The sequence below is a fragment of the Dendronephthya gigantea genome, unplaced genomic scaffold (genome assembly GCF_004324835.1).
Source record: "Dendronephthya gigantea isolate DGI-Jeju-01 unplaced genomic scaffold, DenGig_1.0 000136F, whole genome shotgun sequence".
NCBI classification, from domain to species: domain Eukaryota; kingdom Metazoa; phylum Cnidaria; class Anthozoa; order Malacalcyonacea; family Nephtheidae; genus Dendronephthya; species Dendronephthya gigantea.
The window spans coordinates 454,872-479,911 of NW_021163146.1; the positions used below are offsets into that span (position 1 = coordinate 454,872).

The following is a 25,040-nucleotide window of genomic DNA, read 5'->3' on the forward strand; positions in this document are numbered from 1 at the left end:
TTACATTTATTTGTATAGGTAATAGTATAATTTCGAGTGCAATTACGGATTAACAAGCACGAGTGAGTTTTTAAAGGCTGCAAAATAGCGCGAGTCCGAAGGACGAGCGGTGTTTGCAGTCTTTAAAAACTCACCAGTGCATGTTTATCCGTAATTACTCGAGAAATTATAGTACTACGTATTAATGATATGCAAGGAAATCTTCGTGACAATAGATTATTGACCTCATCCATTATAAGTCCTTGAACATTTTATTTCGAATTTAATTAGTTTAAGCAATTTATGCAAATAATGAGAATTCAAATTTTAACAGTTCGTCTGTCCATTGCTATTATTAAACGCGGAACAGTAATTGATTGGTTAATTTTTTTTTCAAAAAAATCAGATGTGTTTATAAGAGGATTTTGCACTGCTGTTACAGAAATTTTTGCGCTTGTGTTTTACGGATTACACATTTACACATTTTTGCATTTGTGTTTGGGATTAACTGCACTGAAATCAACCAATCAGGGTCGAGAAACATTTCCTTGTATATTACTAAATTGTATTATTAGCTGTCAATATTTGTAATTGTAATGGTGTCTGTAATTTTGTATTTGGCTGTATTTGTTAATGTTTTAAAGCATGAGAGACTGTAATTAATTTACATATCACATGCATAATGAACCAGCACATAGTTAGTCCAGGATCTGTAAAGGAATTTGTGTGTATTTCATTTAGGACAGATTTTCTCAACTTTAGGGTAAAATGACCATTGTGGTCAACATGGTATATGTGCCAAAATCCGAATCTGGGAACAAAGTGCTGAAATCTGAAAATGAGCACACCCACAAATGGGACTGTTGACATAGCTCTAATCCCCCTTTAAATCCTGAACAGTCCGTCTGAAAAGTCATTAGTCTTTTTGAATTGTTTATATGCATGTGCTTCAGAATCATTGCGTTTAGGGCTCGTTAATGAGAGTGAAATTAGCCTAATTCTTCTTCTTCCTCGCCCGTTTTTTTTGACTACCTTCCCCGTATTTTTTTACATCCTCCTCCCCCCCCATTTTTTCAGTAAAACTTTCTAGATTAAGTTCGGAGAAATCCAAGATCCGCCCCTGAAGAGCACATTCATTCAAAAGAAACCCAATCGATCCTCGACATGAACTTATTCCATAATAAAGGGACCCATAAATTTTTTTCGCCATGACTTTATTGATTCATTTTATTGTGCCTGCTACAGTTAAGATAAACGTGCATATACACTTGCTTATGTGCTAAATTTATACAATTTTCTTGGAAAGCTTAGCTAATTGTACGGATATACTGTATAATTGTATGACACCGTACCATAGCGCGCGATGAAGAAAAATGGGAACTGCATGCTTACGAGTTTATGTTTTTGTTTACGAGTCTTATTTCATCAAACCCCGACTGTTCGACTTTGGAACATGGTCAGGGGCAGCTCGTTCGAAAGGTGTTTAGCTCAAACAGTGAATAAGCAAAAAATTAAAAATACTCTCATAGATCTTGTGAATGACTGAACCTGCATCTTATGCATTTAATTCTGCTTCCATTAACAAATTAAACTATTTACATCGAATTATTTCAGCTCAGTTGTTCAATAAATAGAAAATTTTGTTTTCCATTTTAAACTTATTCACAGTTTAACTGAGCTAAACGCCTTTCGAACAACCGGCCCCAGATCTCTAAACTTACGCGTAGGTTGGTAGTTATAATTTTGGAACGTCACATTGGGTAATGAAATTTCATTGCATGAAATATAATAATGGATTATAAATTCTTTTTAGAACAAAACAAAACCAATTTCATTGCTATACAGTTTACTTGGTTTACTTCTCTCTTTTCGTGTGAAAACAAACGCGATTCAAACATAAGCACCCGTAAGCCACGCTATGGTCAGTAAAGCTATCATCAGGTCAGACTTGAAAACTAACGCCTGTATTCTAAAAGCTCACTCACACTCAAACTCATTGAGTGGGAGATCTTAATCCTCTCATAAGGTTTCAATGGCGGTATTTCGAGCCGAATAGGGGCTTGATTTTCAGTGATTTACCTTATATCTTTCCATCTATTCAGAGAAAACTTTCTCATTGATCAGTCTTAACAAAATTCATATGTCACACTCCATGAGTATGAGTGTGAGTGAGCTTTTTGAATACAGCCGTAAGTCTTTAAGTATCAGAGGGGTGCAACTTTATATCGCTTTATATAGTGATTGACAGCTTTAATAACAAAACAAAGCTTTTCCGATTCTTAACAATATTCGACTTTTGTACAATGCTGTTGCTTTCTTTGAGTGATCGGCGAATTCGAAAGGCGGTGAAAATGAACATTAAACGATGTAGAACAAAACACAGCCTCGAAAACCATAATTTTCTGCGGCAATCAACCAATTAGGAATATTATGACCAAAGCCTTATCCTAATTATATGCATGCACTGCATAATTGTCACTATACGACAGGTTGGCGATAGAAGCTCAGTCCAGCTCGTGGGGGATTGTCTCGAGTTGGTTTTTAGCAACGGTCTATAGCAATAGACTAGAGCAACGGCTGTCCATGCAGCACAAGATCTCAATAGATTTTGTCTCTCGGTAGGTTTCCAGAGAGGTAATAAAATTTTAGCCTTTTGGTCAAACGTTTAAACGCTGAATATCCCTGTTTAAAAATTTCAAGAAACTGTAAGGAGCAACCTTAAGTATGGGAAAACTTGATAATCGTGAATCTCGCAATTTAGTGATTTAGTCAAATCGCTGATTTGTCACAAGATTGTTAACAAACCTTGTGGAGCTCATGGAGCGCCGAGGAGACTAACAAAATTTGAAATACAAAATGAATTTCCCAAAGGAGATGAGACAAAGATTATAAGGAGTTATCGCCCATATTTTCATATCAAACAAAAATTTTGTAATCTTAGGCGTTTTATATTCATCCTTATAACAGCACCATTCTTTTGATATGGAAATCCTTTGTTGACACGTTTCTCCAAATGGCTCCGCCCCTTTTGGATCTTTATTCAATATTGCTCCAGGATATGAGACGTGGAACAAATAATGCAACTCTCCTCCGCAGTGCAGGTCGGTGGTGGTCGGGCAGGCGCAGGTTAAGTAATTAAGTTTGAGAAGCCCAGCCGTATAATGATTATTCTGGAGTCAAATGACACTATGCATTTGATATAACCATTTACATTTCGATGCAACTAGTAAGTTGAATACATAATAATTATATGAATTCATGTGATAGATTTCAGCTCAATAGGTAAAAACAACTTTTCGAAACAACCTGCTCAAGATTAAAAAGACTACGCCTAAGTTACAACAGAATATGGAACGTATGCCGACGTTTATCACGGATAGCAAATAACTTGTACTTGAAGACTTTCTTATAGTCATACACATGTAAAATTAGCACATCTACACATATAATACGCTTCATTTCTAAAACTAGGTTAAACAAGCTTACTTCATCATTTGCCTTTAACTCTTTTTATTCTTTAATATGCAGTGTTTCATTGCCCAATTCGCCATTGTGAAAAGCCAGGATAAAACATGTGCGATTATCATTTTTATCTGCCAATCCGGAAGCAGGTATATACACGCCCTAGGAGTGAAAACATATTTTTTCCATATTTCCATATTTTCGCGCATCCATTTATGTATATTACTCTATTTAATATTTAGTTACAAAAACCTCCGTAGAGGAGAGTAGAACATTTCCGATTCGGAAACCCTGAGTTGAGAAAATCTTTCTGAAGCGCATTAGGAAGAGATCACCTGATTGCGATCAATTTTATCACCATGCATGTATATTGTTCCTGTTTTAAGTTATTGTTGCTGGTTTAAATTATAGGCTTGCGCTTCAGCGAATGTTATATGCATGTTTAATTGCACAATTTGCATCTAAGCTAGATCGAACCCGTAGAAAATTAAGACAGAAATAAAACATATTCGTTCCACTGTATAAATTATTTGATACACTCAGACCTAAGACATCTTAACATGCTCCGGAATTTCCAGAACTTTATCATTTATTGTGATAGGTTCCAGGCATTTCTTCACTTTGGAAAAGCATGTCCGCATTTCTTTTCAATTAGATTTATTAAGTTGGAATTTATCTGCCCTGGCCTGGTTGGCAAGTTCGTCCACGCCATCTTTTATTTATGATGGTTTCACTAATGATTGAATCGTCAAAATATATATACCCGGGAAACAAGGTCATGTGTTTGACCCTTTGTGCCTTGAATGGTATTGCAATTGCACCCCACTCCGAGTAACACTGCTGGCCAAGTTTAACTCTTTGCCGACGACAAGTCAAAATTAATCATGTTTCGGATCTTTTCGCTTTTCTTACACCCGTTCCGCGTGTTCTAAATCACATATAATGAGAATTCTAAGTTTTAGAACATCGGATATATGTGACATGGGATGATCATCTGAGCCATCTAACACGTTCGCTGTTTGCTGTACTGGGAACGAGCTATTTGTTATTATTGTGTATTATAAATTCTAAATAGAAGTTCGCCAAAATGGCGGATTCTTGCAAGCGTTTTAAGGCATGCAAAATTCGCGTTAATACGCAGACAACAAAGGGAAAAAAAACTACAAGACATGTGCGTTTAAATTCAAAGAACTATTGCAAGATTTCTCAGGAGTCAAGTTCGAGTAAGCAGAAGTCTTTCACAACGGGAATGGAAGAAGAACATGTTGATGGTTCAAATATCGACGATATAAATAGCAGCCATGAAAGTGATGACCAAGCTTTTTCTAGTCTTTCACGATATCACTTGCGCCGGGTGAAAGAGTATCACAGTTGGGAAGATGTGAGGGGGTCTCTTTTGCAAGCACGCATTGAGGAAGAAGCTTTTTGTGACGAAAGTATAATGTGCATCGAGTGCCATAACAACTTCGCTGTTTGTCGCTGCGTGGATTGTGGTCCTAGACAGTTGTTTTGCATCAACTGCGCGAAAACTATCCACGAACAACGCAACGTCTTTCACCTACTTGAAATTTTCAAGGTGCGTGTGATGTTTTTGGCGTAAAATATAACATATTTCAATATCTTTTATATGTATATTACATATTCAGAACTGACCCTACCCCAGACCCAACTGTTTAAAAATTAATGTTGCTTATTTTCTCAGGATGGTTGTTTTGTTCCTTTATTTGTTAATCATGGTGTTTTGACTCTTGATCACCAAAGAAATTGTCCAACTGCACAAGCACAAAACATTATTTGTATTGATGAAAAAGGTGGGTTTATTGGTACTGTGGATTTGATAACTGTATTCAAGTTTGTTTTCAGTCCTAAAATAATTGTGAGAAAAGTTCTGTAAGTTTCTCCTTTGGTGCATTTTTATTAGGGCATCAACACTTGAAATGGATCAACTTTTGTAACTGTGAAGATGCTGCAGTTACACTTGTAAAGTTCCAATTATGGCCAGGATCAGCTGTTAGACCTCAGGTTGCATTTCATTTTAAGTTGGTTACACTTGCTGAGACACTTCTATTGGAATGCCATGTATCGTTAAAGAAATTTTGTGATGTGTTGGGCCTCAATAAGTCCAATATGCTTCCTGTTTGGGTATGTTATTTTGTTACATTTGAAGCTGAGTAATTCCATGCTATTTCAACATCATTCAGAACAAATTCTTGACACCTAACCTTTCCAAATACTTTATGTTTATATATTTTCTAAATAGACAATTCTTGATTAAAATATAATAATAATATAGCATACTGCATACCAAGTATAAATTATTATATACTGTGTAATATTTATCTGTGTGAAAATGACATGGGATTAACTATATAAACTCTAAATGCTCTAAATGACAATAACTTGACTGTTTTATTAACACTTTGATGCTTGGAATCTCCATTGGACAAGTAAAATCATATAGGGTTAGCCAGAGTAAAATACTAGAGTCATGCCATGGGCATTAAATAGATAAAGAAAATAACTATAATTTATTACATATTATTGATTCCAGCTTTAATGAGATATTTCAATTTGTTTGATATATAAGACATTAAATTATATTTGCCTACTAATTATGATGTTAGTTTGGTTGCCAGCTAACTAGTATACAGTAACTATAAAGTCTACAAGTGCAGATACTCATGTTCCGAGCGAAGTTTAAAATTTCATAATTAGTGGACGTGCAAATATACACTTATTTACATATCACACAAATTGGAATGTCTCGTTAGCAAACCATGAAATGAAGTGAGAAACTAGAAAATAAGTTATATATACATGTGAAACATATTAAAGATTTCTTTTGTGTTATAAAATAATCAATGTTATGTCATATATGGTACACTTTAATTATATACCATAGATAAATAAATTTATTCATACATTATATATTTTTTTTGGTTTTCTAAGGTTAAGAATCTCTATAAAATAAATGATGATTCTTTTGATGAATTTAGGTAGGGGCGTATTTTGGTTAACTGCATGACACAGTACTGTTCTTGTCAAATATTTATTTTATTGTTTTTGCAACTTTTTATGATAAATTTTAAACTTCAATTCTATATATATATATATATATATATATATAATATATATATATATATATATATATATATATAATATATATAATATATTTACAATACCAACAATAATATTTTATTTATGTAGATATCACCAACATTTGTTCAAAACAATGAAACAATTTGTCTTGCAACAAAAACCTGACAATGTTTGCCCGTTATGTCCTTTGCAGGTATAGAACTCCACAGGTATTTTTTCTTTTATGTCACATTCTCCTTTTTGTATTTAACATATTGTGATAATTTTGTAGAGTGAAACTGATACTGACAAGAATGTTGCCATTGAGTGCATGGATGGATGTTTTGGGCTTGTGAGAAAAAAGTCTGCTGGTGCGAATCTTTTACCTGCCAGACACAATGGTACATTTTTTGCCAATCAGGATGATGTCGATAGCTTTGTTGATGACAACTCAAAGAAGGCAAAGCAAGCCCCTACTGTAAGTGGTTACTGGTGATTGTACTGTAAAAAGTAGTTTTGTTGAATATTATCATTATTATAGAAGAATCCACTGTTTTTCCTAGGATTGCAATGAATTTAAATCTGGTGAGGTTAGTAACATGTTACGATCCAAAGGAAGAAATAAGCTTTTTGACGAGAAGGGAGTGTTTGGTAGAGTATGCAGACATGAATACCCAAGGGGATTTATGAGTATCAAACATGGAGAAAGGTGAGCAAACAGTCATCAAATTAAAGTGCAAGTGTACATGTTGATAGTAATTTAGTGCAACATACTGTATATTTTAGGATAGCATATTCAGTGTATGAGGTTAAAAAGCTTCTGTGTCATTATGATGAGGATACTGATGTTAAAATAATGTATGACATTGCATGTACTTTGTCTGCCCACCTAAAGGTAAGGTATAGGCATAGCTGCCTGATTACAGTTTAAATTCTAAGAAGAAGTAAAGTTCTGTCATTTGGAGATGTAATCTCATGTGCAATTTTACATGTATTGAATATTTATTATATATGAATTTCAATATCCATTTGCATATATATTTTATTTTTGATAGAAAAACGAAGAGCATACCATTCTTGGACGCATTGACTTGGCAATTCCTGTTTTCCATGCATATGGACATAAATCTTCTTGCCAGGTCAATATATGGTTTAGAAGTTGTCGGTTTTGTTATCAAAAATTTAATTGTCATTCTTAGGTGCAGTATGCAGTATGTCGCATGTTGTTATTTATCTCAGAATTGTCCCGAAATGTAGGTTGCTTTTGGTCCTAGAAGAAAGGAGGGATTTGGCCTTACTGACGGTGAAGGAATTGAAAGACTTTGGTCTTACCTCAGAGGATTTTCATCAATGACAAAGGAAATGACAGCTGGTCGAAGGGTTGACGTATTAACAGATGCGCTTCTTCACCATGCAAGACATCGTCTTCTACAGTTTGGCTAGTTGAATATTTCTGCCTTGGTGGATTTATGCCACCAATATCATTACAGTATTGGTAATTTTTTTGCGACTATATATTTGTAATTCAATGCTTGATTTTTCCCCACAGGTCCGGCATTGTTGTCTAAAATGCAAAAAACAAAGAAACTAATGGAAAACTCAGTAGTACAGTTGGAGGAGATCTTTTCAGATTTAAAAGGTAGAACATCTTATCTAACATTTGATAGTATTAAACAGTTATTGGATGAGGCTTTTGTATATGCGGAAAATTTCAATGTAAGTGTTAGTATCATAGTGCTGTCATAGGTCGAATTACGTTATAATAGAAAAGTCTTTCAATTTCAGTTTCCTATGGTACTGATGTAATTAACTCTTGGATGAAAGCAGAAGAGAATATGTTGTTAATGAGAGGCAGTATGTACCAATTATAACGTAAGGAAATACCGTGTTCATTTGTAACAAGACGTGTAATATTATCATAAACTGTTGATGTTGTAGAGAGAAAACCATCGCCCATGTCGTGGGAGGCTAAATACGTACAGAACTTAGTTTTCTTGCAGGAACTGAGGTTAGACTGATAATGATATATTTTGTGCATTTCCTGGCTGATTGTTCATTTATTTTTAATTAACAAAATATTTTCTAATACTTATAATGGTATGCTACAGACAAGGCATTGCTTCAACAGAAGCTGAAAATCATGAAACCATAAACGAGCTTGTAAAGAGGAAGAAAGCGTAAGTATTGGAACTAGCGACCGAATAGAATTGTTTTTGGTGTTAAAAGTCATATATACCTTTATGTAACTTCAGGATTTTAAAAATTGTCATGGGAATTGAAAAAAGCTACAAGGTTCACCCAAGATGGAGAATGGGCGAGGAGAAATTCAACGTGGCAGCATTGTCTGTTCTTCGGGATAGGCGAAACCAAGCATTAGAAAAATTATACTCACTTGCAGTCGAACGTATGTTCTTATTAAATTTGAAGCGAAAATATGCAGGTATTTTTTTTTTGCTATAACTCAAATTGTGATCGTTTGATGATCCAAGAATTATGCTTGGTTGTTTAGTTTAGGTTGGCACCATATAATTATCAATTAAGCGGACTAGTGATTCAATATAAACTGCCTTTTATTCAAAATGAAGGCAAAACAAAATAATGTAAACATTAAAAAGGCTTGCGTCGCGTAGACGCGTACGACCCCTTTAGTAGTCATATGTTATAATGGAAGTTGAAGTTCGTATGCTAATACTGCAATGGTAAAACTGTTTTAAGTTTTCAACATGTTTATTCACGGTGTGCCGTATCCTATGAATCGACATTACTTTCATTTGTAATGATGAGCTTTAATTTAAAATGGGAATTCCCACTCTAAGTTTGACATGACTCATTCGTTTGTGTTTTTTTATCGATTAATAGACGGCCAAGCAATTGCAGAGAAAGTTTCTAAGCAGATAACACAAAGGACGAATTCTGCTAAAGTAGTTGTTGAAAAGTACAACGCTAGCCTTGCTGCTTGGAAAGACAATGTAACTGGGTTGCCAGAAGAGCTAGAGTTTGACAAGGTAAAAGATCCAGAATCCGACCTATATAAGGATTTCAGAGAAAGCACTTTGAGTGAGGATCAAGTTCCATATTCTGTGAAGAAAAGCGCAATAGATTTGCATAATTTCATCGAAAGATGCAAGGAGGAAACAAGTTATTTGAAAACTGAAATGTGTAGGCTTGTTACGTATCACCAAACCCAAAAGTCAAGTTTTTTAGAATGGCTGAAGGACAACAATGACTCGTCATCAACCGTACTCATTCGAGGAATTCGGTGCATACTTCAAAGAAAGATTCTGGAAGAGGAAAACAAACTAATTGTTCTTGGTGCAACGTTTGGCAATCACCTACCAGATAATGTATCATCGTCCATTCCAAAAATCGAATGGAGTCATGAAAGCACCATGCCCTCTACCAAACACGTTTTCGAGAACTTGGATCAACTAGATGACCAAAGGGAACAGAGTGAAGAACAGGACGATGAGATATTGTCAATTTTAGACAGTTCAGATGACGAGGTTGAAGATGAATCTGAAATGGATTTCTAAATAAATGCAAAGCTCTCTGTATCATTTTGCATGATGTTTGATGTACATAATAGGTTTTTTAATTATATATCTTGTCTATACAATCTGATTTATTTTTGGTGCACAAGCATAGTCTCCGTCTAATGTGTGGAAACATGCATGTTTTAATTTATTAAAAGAAAAATTAAAAAATTATATAACAACAAATATTAAATTAAATTATTAAAACAATTGAAATAATTTGTCCCTCGCATATTACGCTTTAGTATAAATTTCCAGGTGACTATTGATTTTTCCTGCATCCTCATTGCTCAAAATTCACTGTGTTTGAAGTGATAGTCTCTTGTTGGTGAATATAGCTCTGTTGTTTTTTAAATAAGAAATTTGAATAATATTCTTGTATGTTTGCTTGGTGACATCAATAATTAAATTAGCTTGTGTAAGTGCACCACCTAAGTATTTTTAAAATACAGCAAGTTTAATGCAGTGTTAAATACTTACGTGGGGTACCTACAAGTTAAATTAATTAAGAAATTTGAAGTAATTATTATGTTGATTCAACTGTGTATCATTTTTGGTGATAAGAATAGATGTGCAAAGTTTCAAACAGTAATTACTTCGTGAAGTTTGAGTTCAATCACGCATGATCTGCTCTGACACCCTATAATTGCACCTAAGTTAGAAAAGCTAAGCATATTTTTTTCATCGCGCACTTCCATTCTCTCAATTGATCTGAAATTTTAACTGTGTATAATTTTTTGTGATACAAATAGTTGTGCAAAGTTTCAAGCAGTAATTCCTTCGTGAAGTTATAATTCAAGCACGCATGATCTGCTCTGACACCCTATATTAATTACACCCCTAAGTTAGAAAAGCTGAGCCTATTCTTTCATCGCGCACTTCCATTCTCTCAATTGAGCTGAAATTTTAACTGTGCAGAATTTTTTGTGATACAAATAGTTGTGCAAAGTTTCAAGCAGTAATTACTTCGTGAAGTTTGAGTTCAATCACGCATGATCTGCTCTGACACCCTATAATTGCACCTAAGTTAGAAAAGCTAAGCATATTTTTTTCATCGCGCACTTCCATTCTCTCAATTGATCTGAAATTTTAACTGTGTATAATTTTTTGTGATACAAATAGTTGTGCAAAGTTTCAAGCAGTAATTCCTTCGTGAAGTTAGAATTCAAGCACGCATGATCTGCTCTGACACCCTATATTAATTACACCCCTAAGTTAGAAAAGCTGAGCCTATTCTTTCATCGCGCACTTCCATTCTCTCAATTGAGCTGAAATTTTAACTGTGCAGAATTTTTTGTGATACAAATAGTTGTGCAAAGTTTCAAGCAGTAATTCCTTCGTGAAGTTTGAATTCAATCACGCATGATCTGCTCTGACACCCTATAATTACACTTAAGTTAGAAAAGCTAAGCCTATTTTTTCATCGTACACTTCCAATCTCTCAATTGATCTGAAATTTTAACTGTGTATCATCTTCTGTGATACGAATAATTGTGCAAAGTTTCAAACAGTAATTCCTTCGTGAAGTTATAATTCAAGCACGCATGATCTGCTCTGACACCCTATATTAATTACACCCCTAAGTTAGAAAAGCTGAGCCTATTCTTTCATCGCGCACTTCCATTCTCTCAATTGAGCTGAAATTTTAACTGTGCAGAATTTTTGTGATACAAATAGTTGTGCAAAGTTTCAAGCAGTAATTCCTTCGTGAAGTTTGAATTCTATCACGCATGATCTGCTCTGACACCCTATAATTACACTTAAGTTAGAAAAGCTAAGCCTATTTTTTCATCGTATACTTCCAATCTCTCAATTGATCTGAAATTTTAACTGTGTATCATCTTCTGTGATACGAATAATTGTGCAAAGTTTCAAGCAGTAATTCCTTCGTGAAGTTAGAATTCAAGCACGCATGATCTGCTCTGACACCCTATATTAATTACACCCCTAAGTTAGAAAAGCTGAGCCTATTCTTTCATCGCCCACTTCCAATCGTTTAATTGAGCTGAAATTTTAACTGTGTAGAATTTTTTGTGATACAAATAGTTGTGCAAAGTTTCAAGCAGTAATTCCTTCGTGAAGTTTGAATTCTATCACGCATGATCTGCTCTGACACCCTATAATTACACCTAAGTTAGAAAAGCTAAGCCTATTTTTCATCGTACACTTCCAATCTCTCAATTGATCTGAAATTTTAACTGTGTATCATCTTCTGTGATACGAATAATTGTGCAAAGTTTCAAGCAGTAATTCCTTCGTGAAGTTAGAATTCAAGCACGCATGATCTGCTCTGACACCCTATATTAATTACACCCCTAAGTTAGAAAAGCTGAGCCTATTCTTTCATCGCCTACTTCCAATCGCTCAATTGAGCTGAAATTTTAACTGTGTAGAATTTTTGTGATACAAATAGTTGTGCAAAGTTTCAAGCAGTAATTCCTTCGTGAAGTTTGAATTCAATTACGCATGATCTGCTCTGACACCTTATAATTACACCTAAGTTAGAAAAGCTAAGCCTATTTTTTCATCGTACACTTCCAATCTCTCAATTGATCTGAAATTTTAACTCTCTACAGTAATTGAACATCATTATGAGATGGTTTTGCACAAATAGAGAACTAAAGCAAAGAACTGTGAGTTATTGAGAAATTCATGATGATTGGACGTGAACTAGAAGAGACTTACGCCTGTATTCAAAAAGCTCACTCACACTCATACTCATCGAGTGTGACATATAAATTTCGTTAATGCTGATCAATGAGAAAGTTTTTTTCTGAACAGATGGAAAGATATAAGGTAAATCACTGAAAATCAAGCCCCTGTTCGGCTGGAAATACCGCCATTGAAACGTTATGAGAAGATTAAGATCTCCCACTCAATGAGTTTGAGTGTTAGTGAGCTTTTAGAATACAGGCGGGCAGTTCCTGGGTAAGAACCTATTTTAGATGGATATAAACATCGTAGTGTAACATGAGATCTGTTCTAATTTGAAGCTAAAGGGGCCTTTTCAAACCATGCATGTACACCTTTCATAGTTGGTAACGGAAAATGCGACTACCAGGATTCCATTAGACTGCAGTTGTTGGTTTGGTCCGGTTTGCACATAAATTAATACATTCTAGCAGCCGAAAGAAATAGCGGGCAATGTGATAGAATTTTTGTCGGAAACTTTTTCAGGTAACAGCTTTCAAATAGATAAGGCAAAATAATTTGATGACTTCACATTTCAAAAATACGCTCTATTGCAGGTGAACTTTTAATTAAATGCATGTCATTATGCATGTGTCCAGATGACTGATGATGACAAGGTCAAGGTGCGTTGACGAATCATTACAAACACAAATGCAAATGTAACGTAATAAGCCTTTAATAGAGTGAATGAACGCAGTCAGATATAGTTTCAATGCAACAATGACTATTAAAACTTATTCACACATATCCATAATTTTCCAAACACGCAATGACTCTATCATGGAATGATTGGCACACAACAACTTGACTCCTTCTCTTTAGAACGATCTTTCGTCTGAGAAGAATTGGTTCAGATGAACCATTTTCTTGGACGCTAATGATGTTAATGGCATTGATTGACATTTTCTTATTTGAAAATATTAACTCATACTGCCATTGCTCTTTTGTCTGATTCAACCAGTAGCCCCAAACTTCGGCATTTGGTTCCAGACTTAGCAAATTGGATATTTTTCCAGGATAATAGAACAGCCAGTACGGTTTATCCGACTCGGTATAGACTGGTATTATGTAACCCTCATGGTTACAAGCACTTTCATAGTTTCCTTTCAGGGAATTCCAGCCATCTTCAGTGAAGTACTTTCGAAACCTGGTAGTGAGATGTTGAAATTCTTGTTCGGTAATTTGCAAATCCTTAACCTCCAAATCTTTTTCTTCTATTGAATACTTGCCAGAAACGACTTCAGGTATCAGTTCCTTCTCAATAATTTTAGAAAGCAAGTTCTGAATGTCTGATGGTACAGATGTACTAGCCAGTGGGTCATGGGTTAGTTTTGAATCGTTTATGTTTCGTTCTCGTGTGATGTGAAAGATAATTTCTTCTGCATTCATCATTACTTTCTTTATCTGATCACTTCCATAATTGAGCGGCTTCTTAAAAATAATTCCTTCAGGCAGTCCAGTAACTGTAAAACCACCTTTTTTGTAAGGAACTCTACTGCCAGGAATCCCACATGCTTCACCTAAAGTAAAATAAGAGACGGAAGGTTTTGTAAGTCTTTCCGATTATTGCAATCTGTTAACAAGTTGATGATGTACATGTATGTACCTGACAGATTTACCTGTATAATGTAACCGACAGGTTAAATTACATCATAAATTTACAAAAGGCTATTTTTACAATTAAAAATATTAATCTATCATTATATAAAGTTATTAAAAGTGTAAAAAGTTCAGAAACTACCAAAGTCAAATAGGCCTAGAACTTCAAATCGATTGTTTACAGTTTTCCTTAAAATAATTATTTTGTATAGTTTTTAGTTCTAGTTTATTTAATTCTTCCATAGTTTCTTTCTACTTCCAATTATGTAACTAATGTCTTGTTATTGTACCGCAATCATTCCATATAATGGATATTAATAATACCAATTCTACCAATGTACTTTCAACCATTGGATAGTTCATGTGATGTAAATTCAAAGTGTGTGAGTTATTTTGCAGTGAAAGAAATCATCACAATATAATGTACAATCATTGAAAAATTTCGCTGTAATGTTCAACAAAAGTGCTTGTAATTTACAGTATATAAAATAACTTTGCCGACAGTATTGCTGCTCAAATAACCCCCCTCCCCCAAATCAATGTTGAATTGTTATGTTGAAGCCTTAGCGCATCTTGCCTGCGATATACTCTAGCATTTTCATCCAGGCAACATTGATTTGGAAGTGTTGGTGAGGGAGGTGTGTGGGAAGGGTGTGGTTGAGGGGGGGGGGGGGCGACGGCTCGTCACAATATTTTTGTCAATGATTGTATTTACTACTCCATTATGACCAAACAAAAGTCCCTTAAACATATAATTATAAATTAGCTATATTTTAGTTCATCAATACAAAATAAATAATTAAAAGCCATGGTAAGATATCAATCTACAAGCAGTACACACGTGTAGGCAATCCTCTCTCACACAAGCGATCATTATTTGGAAATAAGTGTGGTTTATACAAAACACTTACTATATTTCTCGTTGAACAGATTCTGGACATCGGCACGGGTATGTTGTTTGTCTTCCGCCGGGCGATCTGTGGAATTAATGTTGACTACTTTACTACATGTACACTACAGCAACTATGACACCAACAATACAGTAGGTATCAACAAAAGTAGTACAAACAAAACACACTGGAAACTCCAGGTAATATAGTCAATCAATTTTCCAAATGCTCCATTGCATTGTATTTAAAATTGTAAAGTACAAACTTAATAAATTACCGTAAATTACCGTATATTACTGGGCTTCATGTCAACTTTTAATAAAGTAGGAATTTGAATGTTTCAACATTTTAATAAATTGAAAATTGATTATTATGTATAAAATTGAATTTCTGAATTGGTAAAACGCCTATTTTGTTTGGAGTCACTATTGTATGATAGGCATAAGCTAAATTAATCTACAGTACATTTTAATACATTACCAAAGAATTCCATGAACTTTATTGCCACTGCTTCGTTTTGCATGAGAAACTGAACACCTTTGTTTGAACCATGCTGATTGATGTTCCCACTTGGTTCTATCATCACAACAGCCACCTCGCATCCCAGGTTTTCCAGATAAGAAATCTTTAAAAAAAAGTCTTCATAAATTGAATTGAAATTTACCACTTGGGTCTCCTCACCATCTTGAGAAGCAATGCAAGCAGTGAATTAATTGACCATATTCCTTATTCTTCATCTACTTTACATACCTCTTTCATGAGATTTTTTTTTGTCTTGGCAATGTGTTTTCGTCTTTCGTCTTCTCCCAGTTCTAGTGGACGTATTCTGTCAACCTGCTTGGCTTTGCTCTTCCAATCATTCTTTTCTTCAGCACTAAGAGCTTGCCATTGTGACGAAACAAATCTCATTTTCTCCGATTTTGAATCAATAGCCTTGCACAAGTCTATAACATAATGCAGTTAAACATATACATTAACTTCATTGTTATTTTAAACAGATGCAGGGGACACATACATAAATTAGAGGTATAAAACAGATTATACTTAGAATTGCAGCCTGACTCTTGTATGGCAGATAAAACAGCCAGTTGACTGCTAAATTTTGGTAAGCAAAACTCAATAACAAATAAAATTATGTTCTGTGAGTATCATATTAAATAAAGTGTTTGAACTTTGGCATATACTAGTCTTGTTATTCCAGGAAATTTGTCATATTTTTTATGTGATGGAGTGTATAATTTGTTTATACAAAAGCCAGTGGCATGGGTTCAAATTCTAGCCGAACATTAAAAGTTTGAGAATCGTTGAGGAAGGTACTCCAACTGATTGCAAAAAGCTGTAAATGTTTAAGCCTCCATGTCCCCTCCAGGGGTTAATGAAAAATTGCAGACAAAGTCACAGAAAACTATGAGTAGGAATATGCACATATGGTTCTTGTTCTGCTGAATAATAAATAACATTTATGACATTTATTCAAGAATCATTCTATATTTCAAGGTACCATATTTTCAATTTAGCCCCCAGGGGCCTATATTACATACCTTAACTACCTACTATATCTAAAGTGTGGGGCTATGTGTTACCAAAACCATTAGAGGAATTTGAAGAGTCCTTTCTGGAATTTGAAAGTCAGAAAGATATTTTTCATATCAGGCAACAGTGAAAGAATGCAATACAGAACAAATTGCAATATAACATGAATTTTTGTAATTGAGCCAGGATAGTGATTTACAGAACAGCCAATTTTCAATCACTTTCCACAAACATTTGATGCAAAGTGTGAACATGCACAAGTCAAATTCAGAAACCTTTTGTAACTGAAGGCTCTAATAATTTGTACTAGTGATTCAATCAAGTGCAAGTGATTTTAAACTGCATTTCTTCATTGTAAACATCATAATAGCATGAATGATTTTAGTACTATACAACTGTCTTTGTAACTTCTGGTCTGGATAAGACACTCTTAGATTTCACTGGTAAATACTGGTAGATGTTGTACTGTAGGGCTTTAAGGCTTATATCTTTCTGATGGTTTCTGAGAGGGCAGGCCCAAAAAATAGGCACCAGTCACTGTTTATTGACAGATAAAATTTTGCAGGTTCACTGGCAGATTCACTCACTTACTGGACATACTTGTGATCAGAGTAAAAAAGCAAAAACAATTGATTAAAAAGCTATGTAGTAGAAACAATATTTTTCATATATAAGATGTATTAGACTAGCTGGGTACCTACAATAATGCAATTAATGACATTTAACAAAAAGCAACAAGCTGTTATTTTATAACAACAGTAATTTGAATTTTATAACAACAGTATTTTGTAATAACTTAAAAATGTTAACAGTTGATCAAAGCATTATCAAAGCATTCACGACTGGTAACTTTTATACATAGTTAATCAGACATAATGGAATAACGACCAACATTATTTTGAGGCCTGTGAGGGAGGGTTGCTAGAGGGCAGAAACTGCTGGAGGAGCGTTAAATAAAGGATGGATAAGGGTATATGACATTTTTGCTGATGATAAGGAAGCATTTAATATTTACCTGAACTTAGCATGCTTGATGAAAATATGTTGTAGCCAGATGCTACTCTTTTAAGTGGAGGACCTATTCTTAGTACATTGTCATCTGAATCTTCATGCTTGTTTTCTTCTGTCCTACTTTCACCTAGCTTTCTCTTCCTTTTTTCATTTCCAATCCATTTCTACACAAAATTTCAGTATCAACTGTGAAATACAGTTTACAACTTTACACCTACCCAGGTGGTACTATATGTATAATACTCGGAAATTTAAAAACGCCAAAGATAAAGTATCTGACTCTTGGTTCACATAATACTGACAACAGTGACAGTCCTTATAAACTTTATAAAGCCTTTATTAGTTTAAAACTTTCAGTCGCCATTTTGAAAATGCAAATTATTTATTTAGACGTCAAAATCGCAAATGTCTAATAACAATTTGGCTCATATACATACTTTGAACTTCATGTCAAGTTCCAATCAATACAAGGCATCCTATATTTATATATTTTAAGGTATTTTGGAAGTACATACCTTTACTTGGTCGTAGGTTGCCCCAGCTTGTTCAGCAGCTCTCAGTATTATTTCCTGCATATGTTTTGCCGTCGTGTTCATTCCATTGTCATAAAACGCCCTAAGAATGATCTTTTGATCATCCGTCAAATTGTTGTAGCTTCTAAAATTAGTGGCCATCAGCAATATTTAGAAATTTTGACGAGTCCAAGAGGTAAGCGCAATATACAGTGGGCAAGAATGCGCGTGAGAATGTATACACGCTCGTATATGCATGCTAATTGTGCGCTTACAAAATAACTCGTTCCCAGTACAGCAAACAGCGAACGCGTTAGATGGCTCAGATGATCATCCCATGTCACATATATCCGATGTTCTAAAACTTAGAATTCTCAATATATGTGATTTAGAACACGCGGAACGGGTGTTTCTTAAGGGAACATTCCATTAACCTAAATACCAATCTCATATTCCCATTTATCTTATGTTGGCATTACGCTGTGCTAAAAGATTATTAGTTGATAAAAAATACTGATTACGATACTTGACGAGACTTGATTACGTCATCAAAGATCACAGGTTGTGGAGAACGAAAGTTACAAAGATCTTTATCTAAAATCGGTATTGTTTTAGATGCTGTATTGTCAACGCTGTATCGCCGCTCTTTACGATGTAGGATATAAACATTGAAAGGTAGGATATTCATTAATAACCTTGAATCTTGCTCCATGCAGCAAGACAGAACTCAGAATCGACTAGAAACCCTGCGCAAACTAACCTTATATCCAGCAATATTTTTAGTTATGCATCATTTGTGTTTGGTCGAGTTTATTAATTTAATTGACACGGGTATTAGTGATTACTATAGCAAGCAAACTTTTTATCCTTGAATTAAGCAGTGTCAGACCGTTGAGACTTAAAATATCTCTTCTAGAGCTGATCTAGAATAGTTAATTCGTCTCCAGGACTGAAACTAGATGCAAACTTTGAGGCACGGCATATTCGTCAATTCGTGTATTTGTCTTGGGTGCTCGACTGATTTCTTTTGAAATCGAATTCTTTTAATATTACGCTTTGTGAAAAGGCCCTTGTAAATATACATCCCAAAATAGCGCATGTAGTTTCGGCATTACCTATAATATAAGTCATATTCGAAAAAATATCTGAAATTAAAAATATATTGTAGCGTTTAAACCTTTAAAGACAGATAATTGCTAAAAAAATTGGTCAATACCACACGTCACAGCAGGATTCCGAAGCGACTGGGAATTATTTGATGATTGATCGAGCAATATAATTAAACAAAAAGCTTCTAAAATATCATGAAATTAATCCCATGAATTCGCTTTGAATCTGGCTTGCTTTGAATTCGGTTGGCACTTGGTCTTTAGTTGAAACCACGAACGCGGCCTGCTTTCCTTCCGGGGTGAAACTGGATATTATTTAAAGGAATTTCTTATTAACATCTGTACAAAGAAAGAAAGCTCGGCGATTTGCCGTGCAAGTACTGAGGCAACCGCCTTAAATAAAAAGTTGAAACGAGCAACCACATCGATCAACAACATGCCGGTGTGTCAGCAGCAGAGTCTGCCAAGAGCCCATAACTCTGCTATGATGCACAAGAACTCTGGTAAGGCTAACTCTAAAACTATTCTGCCGACGCTGCCCGACGAGAACCCAACGCCTGTAGAGCTAAAAGATTTTATGGATGATAATGACGCTGTTGACTGTTCCACTCCACACCAAATACAAACGGATAGTGGCTCGGCTTCTATAGAACAGCAATTTACTAAGTTAAAAGAAATTATTGAAGAAAAAGGTTGCGGCTTCAACAGCTAAATGCTTCGAACAGACTCAAACTATTCACAATTAAACAACACTAAACAAGAGTTATGTAAATTAGCAAAGGAAAATTTAGTTTGAGGTCACGTTTGGCTATGCTCGAGGAGAGAGGGTTTTCCCTGAAAATAAACCTACTTTACCAACGGTATCTGGCAGTAGCAGGAAAGAGAATCAAGATCTAAGAAATGAGATTGCAGGACTAGAAGAAAAGCTGGGAAAGCTTACTCAAGAAATCTCGAACAAAAGTGGCGTAATGGCCGCCGATCAAGAAGCCAACCATGCTGCGCAGTCAACTGATAAAGATAAGTCCATAGAATTCATTAGTGCACAATACGATGACATTATTCAGTTTAAAAGTAACACAGTCAAACAACTTGAAGACATGAAAAAGCAAATCAGCACTATATCTAAAAAATGCGAAGCAATTGCGACTTCAATTGACCAAATTGAGGACTATAGTTATCAATATAACATAAAAGTCGTCGGAATGAATCAGCTGAGTAAACAACTCAAATGTGCTTAAAGCTATTCGCTGCTTTGGGCGCCGATATTTCGTTGCAGGATATAGATATTTCGCATCGGATTCCTTCAAGAGGACAAACCAGTAAACCGAACGCAATAGTATGTAAGTTTGTCCGTCGCTTGGCTAAAGAGAGAGTTATTGCTGCCAGAAAGCGAACAAGCAATATTAAACCACAACAACTAGGATTATCCCCAGAGGCTCAACTTAATAACCTTAACATCTTCGAGCATTTACCACCACGCCTACAAAATATTTTTCGAAGCCAATAAATTCAAACGTACAAACAATTTCAAGTTCTGTTGGACAAGGAATAAGGTTATTTGTTTCCGAAAGTCAGAAAATGACAATGTTATCAAGCTTGTCAATCTACAACAACTTATTGACTTATGTCAAGGGCAACGCTTGTGAATTTTTTTCCTTCAATATTAGATTGTTATACACTGTATTTTTTATATTGTGTTATAGATGGCAGTTAATAATTACTTAATTGATACTCAGCCGCCGCTACCTTTTCACCACTTAGATGATGTAGCATTTAACGCAGTATTATATGAATATGAACATGGCCCATTAAACTTTGATACTGATCGATTAGAAACTCTAATTTTCAATCCAATCGAACATTTGCCTTCTGTGTGCGAAAATTCTTTTATTAATAACCTTGATCCAGATATAAACCTCAGCGAGCTTATGCCACCAAATAGCAGCTATATGACTGAGAATGAGGTTAATAACCTATTAGGGGATTCATCGGATTGTTCTGAAATGTCTTTTTTGCATGTTAATTGTCGTAGTCTTTTTGCCAACTTCGATAAATTCAGAGTTTTAACTACTAATTTATCAAATTCATTTTCAGTTATCGGATTATCCGAAACCTGGCTAAATGACAGACGTCAGGATTGGTAAAATCTCCCCGGTTATAACTTCATTTCCAGTCATCGATTAAATAAGACAGGTGGTGGAGTAGGTCTATATATTAGAGACCACTTTCGCTTTAAATTGATTCATGACTGTAAAATTTCTAATAATCGAGTCTCTGTTTGTCGAAATATCAAATCCCAAAGGTAAAAATGTTATTATAGGAAGTGTTTACCGCCCACCTAAACAAAATCTAGTTTCCTTTATGAACGAATTCAACAAAATTCTTTCAATTATCACAAAAGACAATAAACAATGCTATGTTATGCGTGATTTCAATTTGGATTTATTTAATTATGATCACCATGCATTTACACAAGAATTCATGGATTCTTTGTTTTCGCACATGTTTATTCCGCTCATTAATAGGCCCACCCGATTAACTAGTTATACAGCTATACACTAATAGATAACACATTTACAAACTGTTTTTCTCCAAATAGTATAAACGGACTGATCTTGAACGATATATCTGATCACTTGCCGGTGTTTGCAATTAATAGGACCCAGACGTGGCATGTAAAAATCAGACCAACTATTATAAGCGTGATTATAATGACTTGAACTTTACCAAATTTCAAACAAAATTATCACAGGTTGATTGGAATAGTGTGTTTTTGGGCAGGATCCGAGTGAGTTATATAATTCTTTTGCTGCAGAATATCACCGACATTTTGAAGAATGCTTCCCCCTTAAAATAATTAGGTGCAATTCTCTTGGCAAACCTAAGTCACCTTGGATCACTAAAGGTTTACTAGCTTCTGTTAGGAAAAAGAATAAGCTGTATAAAAAGTATCTTGCAAACCCAACTCCAGCGCGCCATTCTCATTATAAGAGATACAAAAATAAATTGACCCACTTAATCAGAATAGCGAAGAAGCATTATTACGACAAAAATTTTGAACTAGCTAAACGAGACATGAAGAAAACATGGAAATTAATTAATGAGGTTACAAATCTTAAAACCAAGAAAAATGCATTACCATCCATATTTAAATCCAATGACACGATGATTAGTGACCCCATTGAAATTGCCAACGGTTTTTGCAACTATTTCACTGAAATTCGCCCATCAATAGCTCGGAAGATTCTCCCAACAAATCGCTTATTTCATGATTATCTAGGGCCTACCATTAGCGAAACAATATTCCTCAGGCCAACCACCAATAATAAATTAAGAAATATTTGTATGTCCTTCAAGAATGGCAAGGCACCCGGTCACGATAACATACCTATGCATCTTATCAAAAGGTCGTTTGAATTAATATCTGAAGCATTAAAATATTTAATCAATATATGTCTCTTGAAACCGGAATATTTCCAGATAAACAAAAAATAGCCAAAATAATTCCTATTTTCAAGACTGGCGAAGCAGATATATTTACAAATTATAGACCATGCAATTTCTATCCTATCGAGTTTCTCAAAAATTTATGAAAGAGTTCTCTATAACCGTTTGGTAGAATTTATTGATAAGTTTGAAATTTTTTATCCATATCAATTTGGTTTCCGCTCTAATCATTCTACCAATTTTGCTCTTATTCATTTGGTAAATAAAATTGCAACTGTTATTGACAGGAAAGAAATAACTGCTGGTGTTTTTTTAGATTTGTCCAAAGCTTTTGATACTCTTAATTATGATATTTTATTCTCTAAACTCGAACGGTATGGCATTCGTGGAGTAGCGTTAAATTGGATTAAGAGCTATTCTAAAAATCGTAAACAATTTGTTCAGTTTAATAATGTTTCTTCCACTCAAAAGTTTATACAGTGTGGTGTTCCTCAAGGATCAATATTGGGTCCATTGTTTTTTATCCTATATGTAAATGATCTCCCAAATGCCTTACAACTGGCAAAGCCTTTATTATTCGCAGATGATACTAGTATCTGTTATTCTCACTCGGATCCTGCAGTTTTGGTCACAGTATTAAATAATGCGATATTAAACATCGACATATGGATGAAGGCTAATAAATTGTCCGTTAACTTTAACAAAACCAATTTGTTATTTTCCAATCTAAACAAAGGAAACGTACGCAAGATTTGTCTCTCTCAATTGATGGCAAATTAATCACCAGAAAACAACAGATCAAATTCCTTGGTGTTCTGCTGAATGAAAATCTTTCATGGAAACCTCATATTAACTATGTTTCTAATAAAATTTCGAAGTCTATAGGTGTAATTTTTCGAGCTCGTTATAATTTGTCGCCTAGTACTAAACTATTATTGTATTATACTTTAATTTACCCGTATCTTAATTACTGCAATATTGTCTGGTTGTCAACATACGTAACTAACCTACAACGCATTTTCATCCTCCAGAAACGAATTGTGAGATTACTCTCACTTTCACCATCTTTTGCTATTACAGCTCCGCTCTTTAGTAAACTAAACTTGCTTGATATTTATAAGTTAAACTCCTTACACACTGGAAGATTTATGTTCTGTTATCATAATAACTTACTTCCACCCTTTTCTCAATCTATTTAATGCAAACAAACAAGTCCATAATTATAACACTAGAAATGTCAACTTGTACCAACCTCATGCATGTAGAACTAATATAAAACAATTCACAATACTTTTTCGCGGTCCAAAACTGTGGAATTCCCTCCCTGATTCTGTTAAAAAAGCAGAGACATTAAGTTCCTTCAGGAATAGAATGATGAAACATTTGAGTCACGAACTTACCGTGACGTTTAAAAGTTAAGTTACTGCTGTTTGATTAGATATTCTTTGATGCACTGTAGTTTTTTGGGAGTTGGGTGGCTCCGGGGTGCTATTGTTGTAATCCTTACGGTTGCTGAGTGGAGCTTTTGGAGTCTGGTCGGCTCCTCGAAGTTTGCAAAGGAATTAATTTATTTTTCATATTTTTTCTCATATGATAATACATTTTCATCTATTTAATCTAAAGTTTCAAGGAGACATCCGATTTATAAGCCTTATGGTTTCTGGATGACTCCTTGCCACTGATTTATCAATCTCATAATTATTTCCTATGTACATACTTATCTTATATTCTTGAAATTTGGTGGCAAATAAATTTAAATTTATGTTATGTTAATTTGAGGGCTAGAACCGCTCCACCACGGAGTCATACTAAATCAAACTGTATCTATATTAAAACTAATGAAGACGGTCCAAATAACTATTGGGAATGAGTATATTATCTTTCGCCGGAATAGACTTAATCCTGGTGGTGGGGTACTTGCTTATGTGCATCAAAGTATCCCTGTTATTCGTTTGACGCCTGCCGAAGAGGACAATAAAGAGTTATTATGGCTGACACTTAGCCCACCTAGAACATCGCGCCCTTTTAGTTCTATTACAGTGGCTGTGGTATATCATCCTCCTGGCCAAAGTGTGGAGTACGGAACTGATATGATAGAATATCTTACCAAAAATTTAGACAGGTTTCTTTGCGACCGTCCAGCATCAGCAATTGTAATTGCCGGACACTTTAATAAACTTAATCTAACTCGCCTAC

The 25,040-nt window shown here is 34.7% G+C and overlaps 2 protein-coding genes across 4 annotated transcripts; one reads left to right on the forward strand and one right to left on the reverse strand.

The window, feature by feature from the left end:
- Positions 1-4,363: 4,363 nt before the first annotated feature.
- LOC114536431 lies at positions 4,364-10,132 on the forward strand. 2 transcript variants are annotated; one of them, XM_028557790.1, is made up of 15 exons: positions 4,364-5,017; positions 5,144-5,252; positions 5,363-5,583; positions 6,649-6,733; positions 6,812-6,997; positions 7,083-7,228; positions 7,306-7,414; positions 7,575-7,658; positions 7,777-7,957; positions 8,069-8,158; positions 8,305-8,373; positions 8,458-8,527; positions 8,628-8,696; positions 8,772-8,959; positions 9,379-10,132. In XM_028557790.1, exons 3-15 carry the CDS (start codon positions 5,543-5,545, stop codon positions 10,050-10,052), a joined length of 1,992 nt encoding a protein of 663 aa, XP_028413591.1. In that variant the 5' UTR covers positions 4,364-5,017; positions 5,144-5,252; positions 5,363-5,542; the 3' UTR covers positions 10,053-10,132. The 2 variants fall into 2 exon arrangements, with proteins under 2 accessions (XP_028413591.1, XP_028413592.1); XM_028557791.1 differs by having other exon boundaries at positions 8,772-8,923.
- LOC114536432 lies at positions 7,865-18,658 on the reverse strand. 2 transcript variants are annotated; one of them, XM_028557793.1, is made up of 6 exons: positions 18,292-18,657; positions 17,781-17,940; positions 15,983-16,176; positions 15,713-15,857; positions 15,254-15,319; positions 7,865-8,083 (listed from the first exon to the last, which is right to left on the reverse strand). In XM_028557793.1, the coding sequence occupies exons 1-6, from the start codon at positions 18,448-18,450 to the stop codon at positions 8,004-8,006; spliced, it is 804 nt and encodes a 267-aa protein (XP_028413594.1). In that variant the 5' UTR covers positions 18,451-18,657; the 3' UTR covers positions 7,865-8,003. The 2 variants fall into 2 exon arrangements, with proteins under 2 accessions (XP_028413594.1, XP_028413593.1); XM_028557792.1 differs by lacking the exon at positions 7,865-8,083 and adding an exon at positions 13,325-14,263 and having other exon boundaries at positions 18,292-18,658.
- Between the last annotated feature and the right edge of the window lie 6,382 nt (positions 18,659-25,040).

What these genes read in the sequence shown, in the direction of transcription:
- LOC114536431 (XM_028557790.1), top strand. Translation starts at nt 5,543, where the DNA reads ATGTGTTGGGCCTCAATAAGTCCAATATGCTTCCTGTTTGG. An exon ending in GCCCGTTATGTCCTTTGCAG is followed by an intron (nt 6,734 to 6,811) that starts GTATAGAACTCC and finishes ATAATTTTGTAG; the next exon opens with AGTGAAACTGATACTGACAA. An exon ending in AGTATCAAACATGGAGAAAG is followed by an intron (nt 7,229 to 7,305) that starts GTGAGCAAACAG and finishes TGTATATTTTAG; the next exon opens with GATAGCATATTCAGTGTATG.
- LOC114536432 (XM_028557792.1), bottom strand. Translation starts at nt 18,450, where the DNA reads ATGGCCACTAATTTTAGAAGCTACAACAATTTGACGGATGATCAAAAG. An exon ending in CAACCTACGACCAAGTAAAG is followed by an intron (nt 17,941 to 18,291) that starts GTATGTACTTCC and finishes AATTTTGTGTAG; the next exon opens with AAATGGATTGGAAATGAAAA. An exon ending in AAAGTTCATGGAATTCTTTG is followed by an intron (nt 15,320 to 15,712) that starts GTAATGTATTAA and finishes TTAATTCCACAG; the next exon opens with ATCGCCCGGCGGAAGACAAA.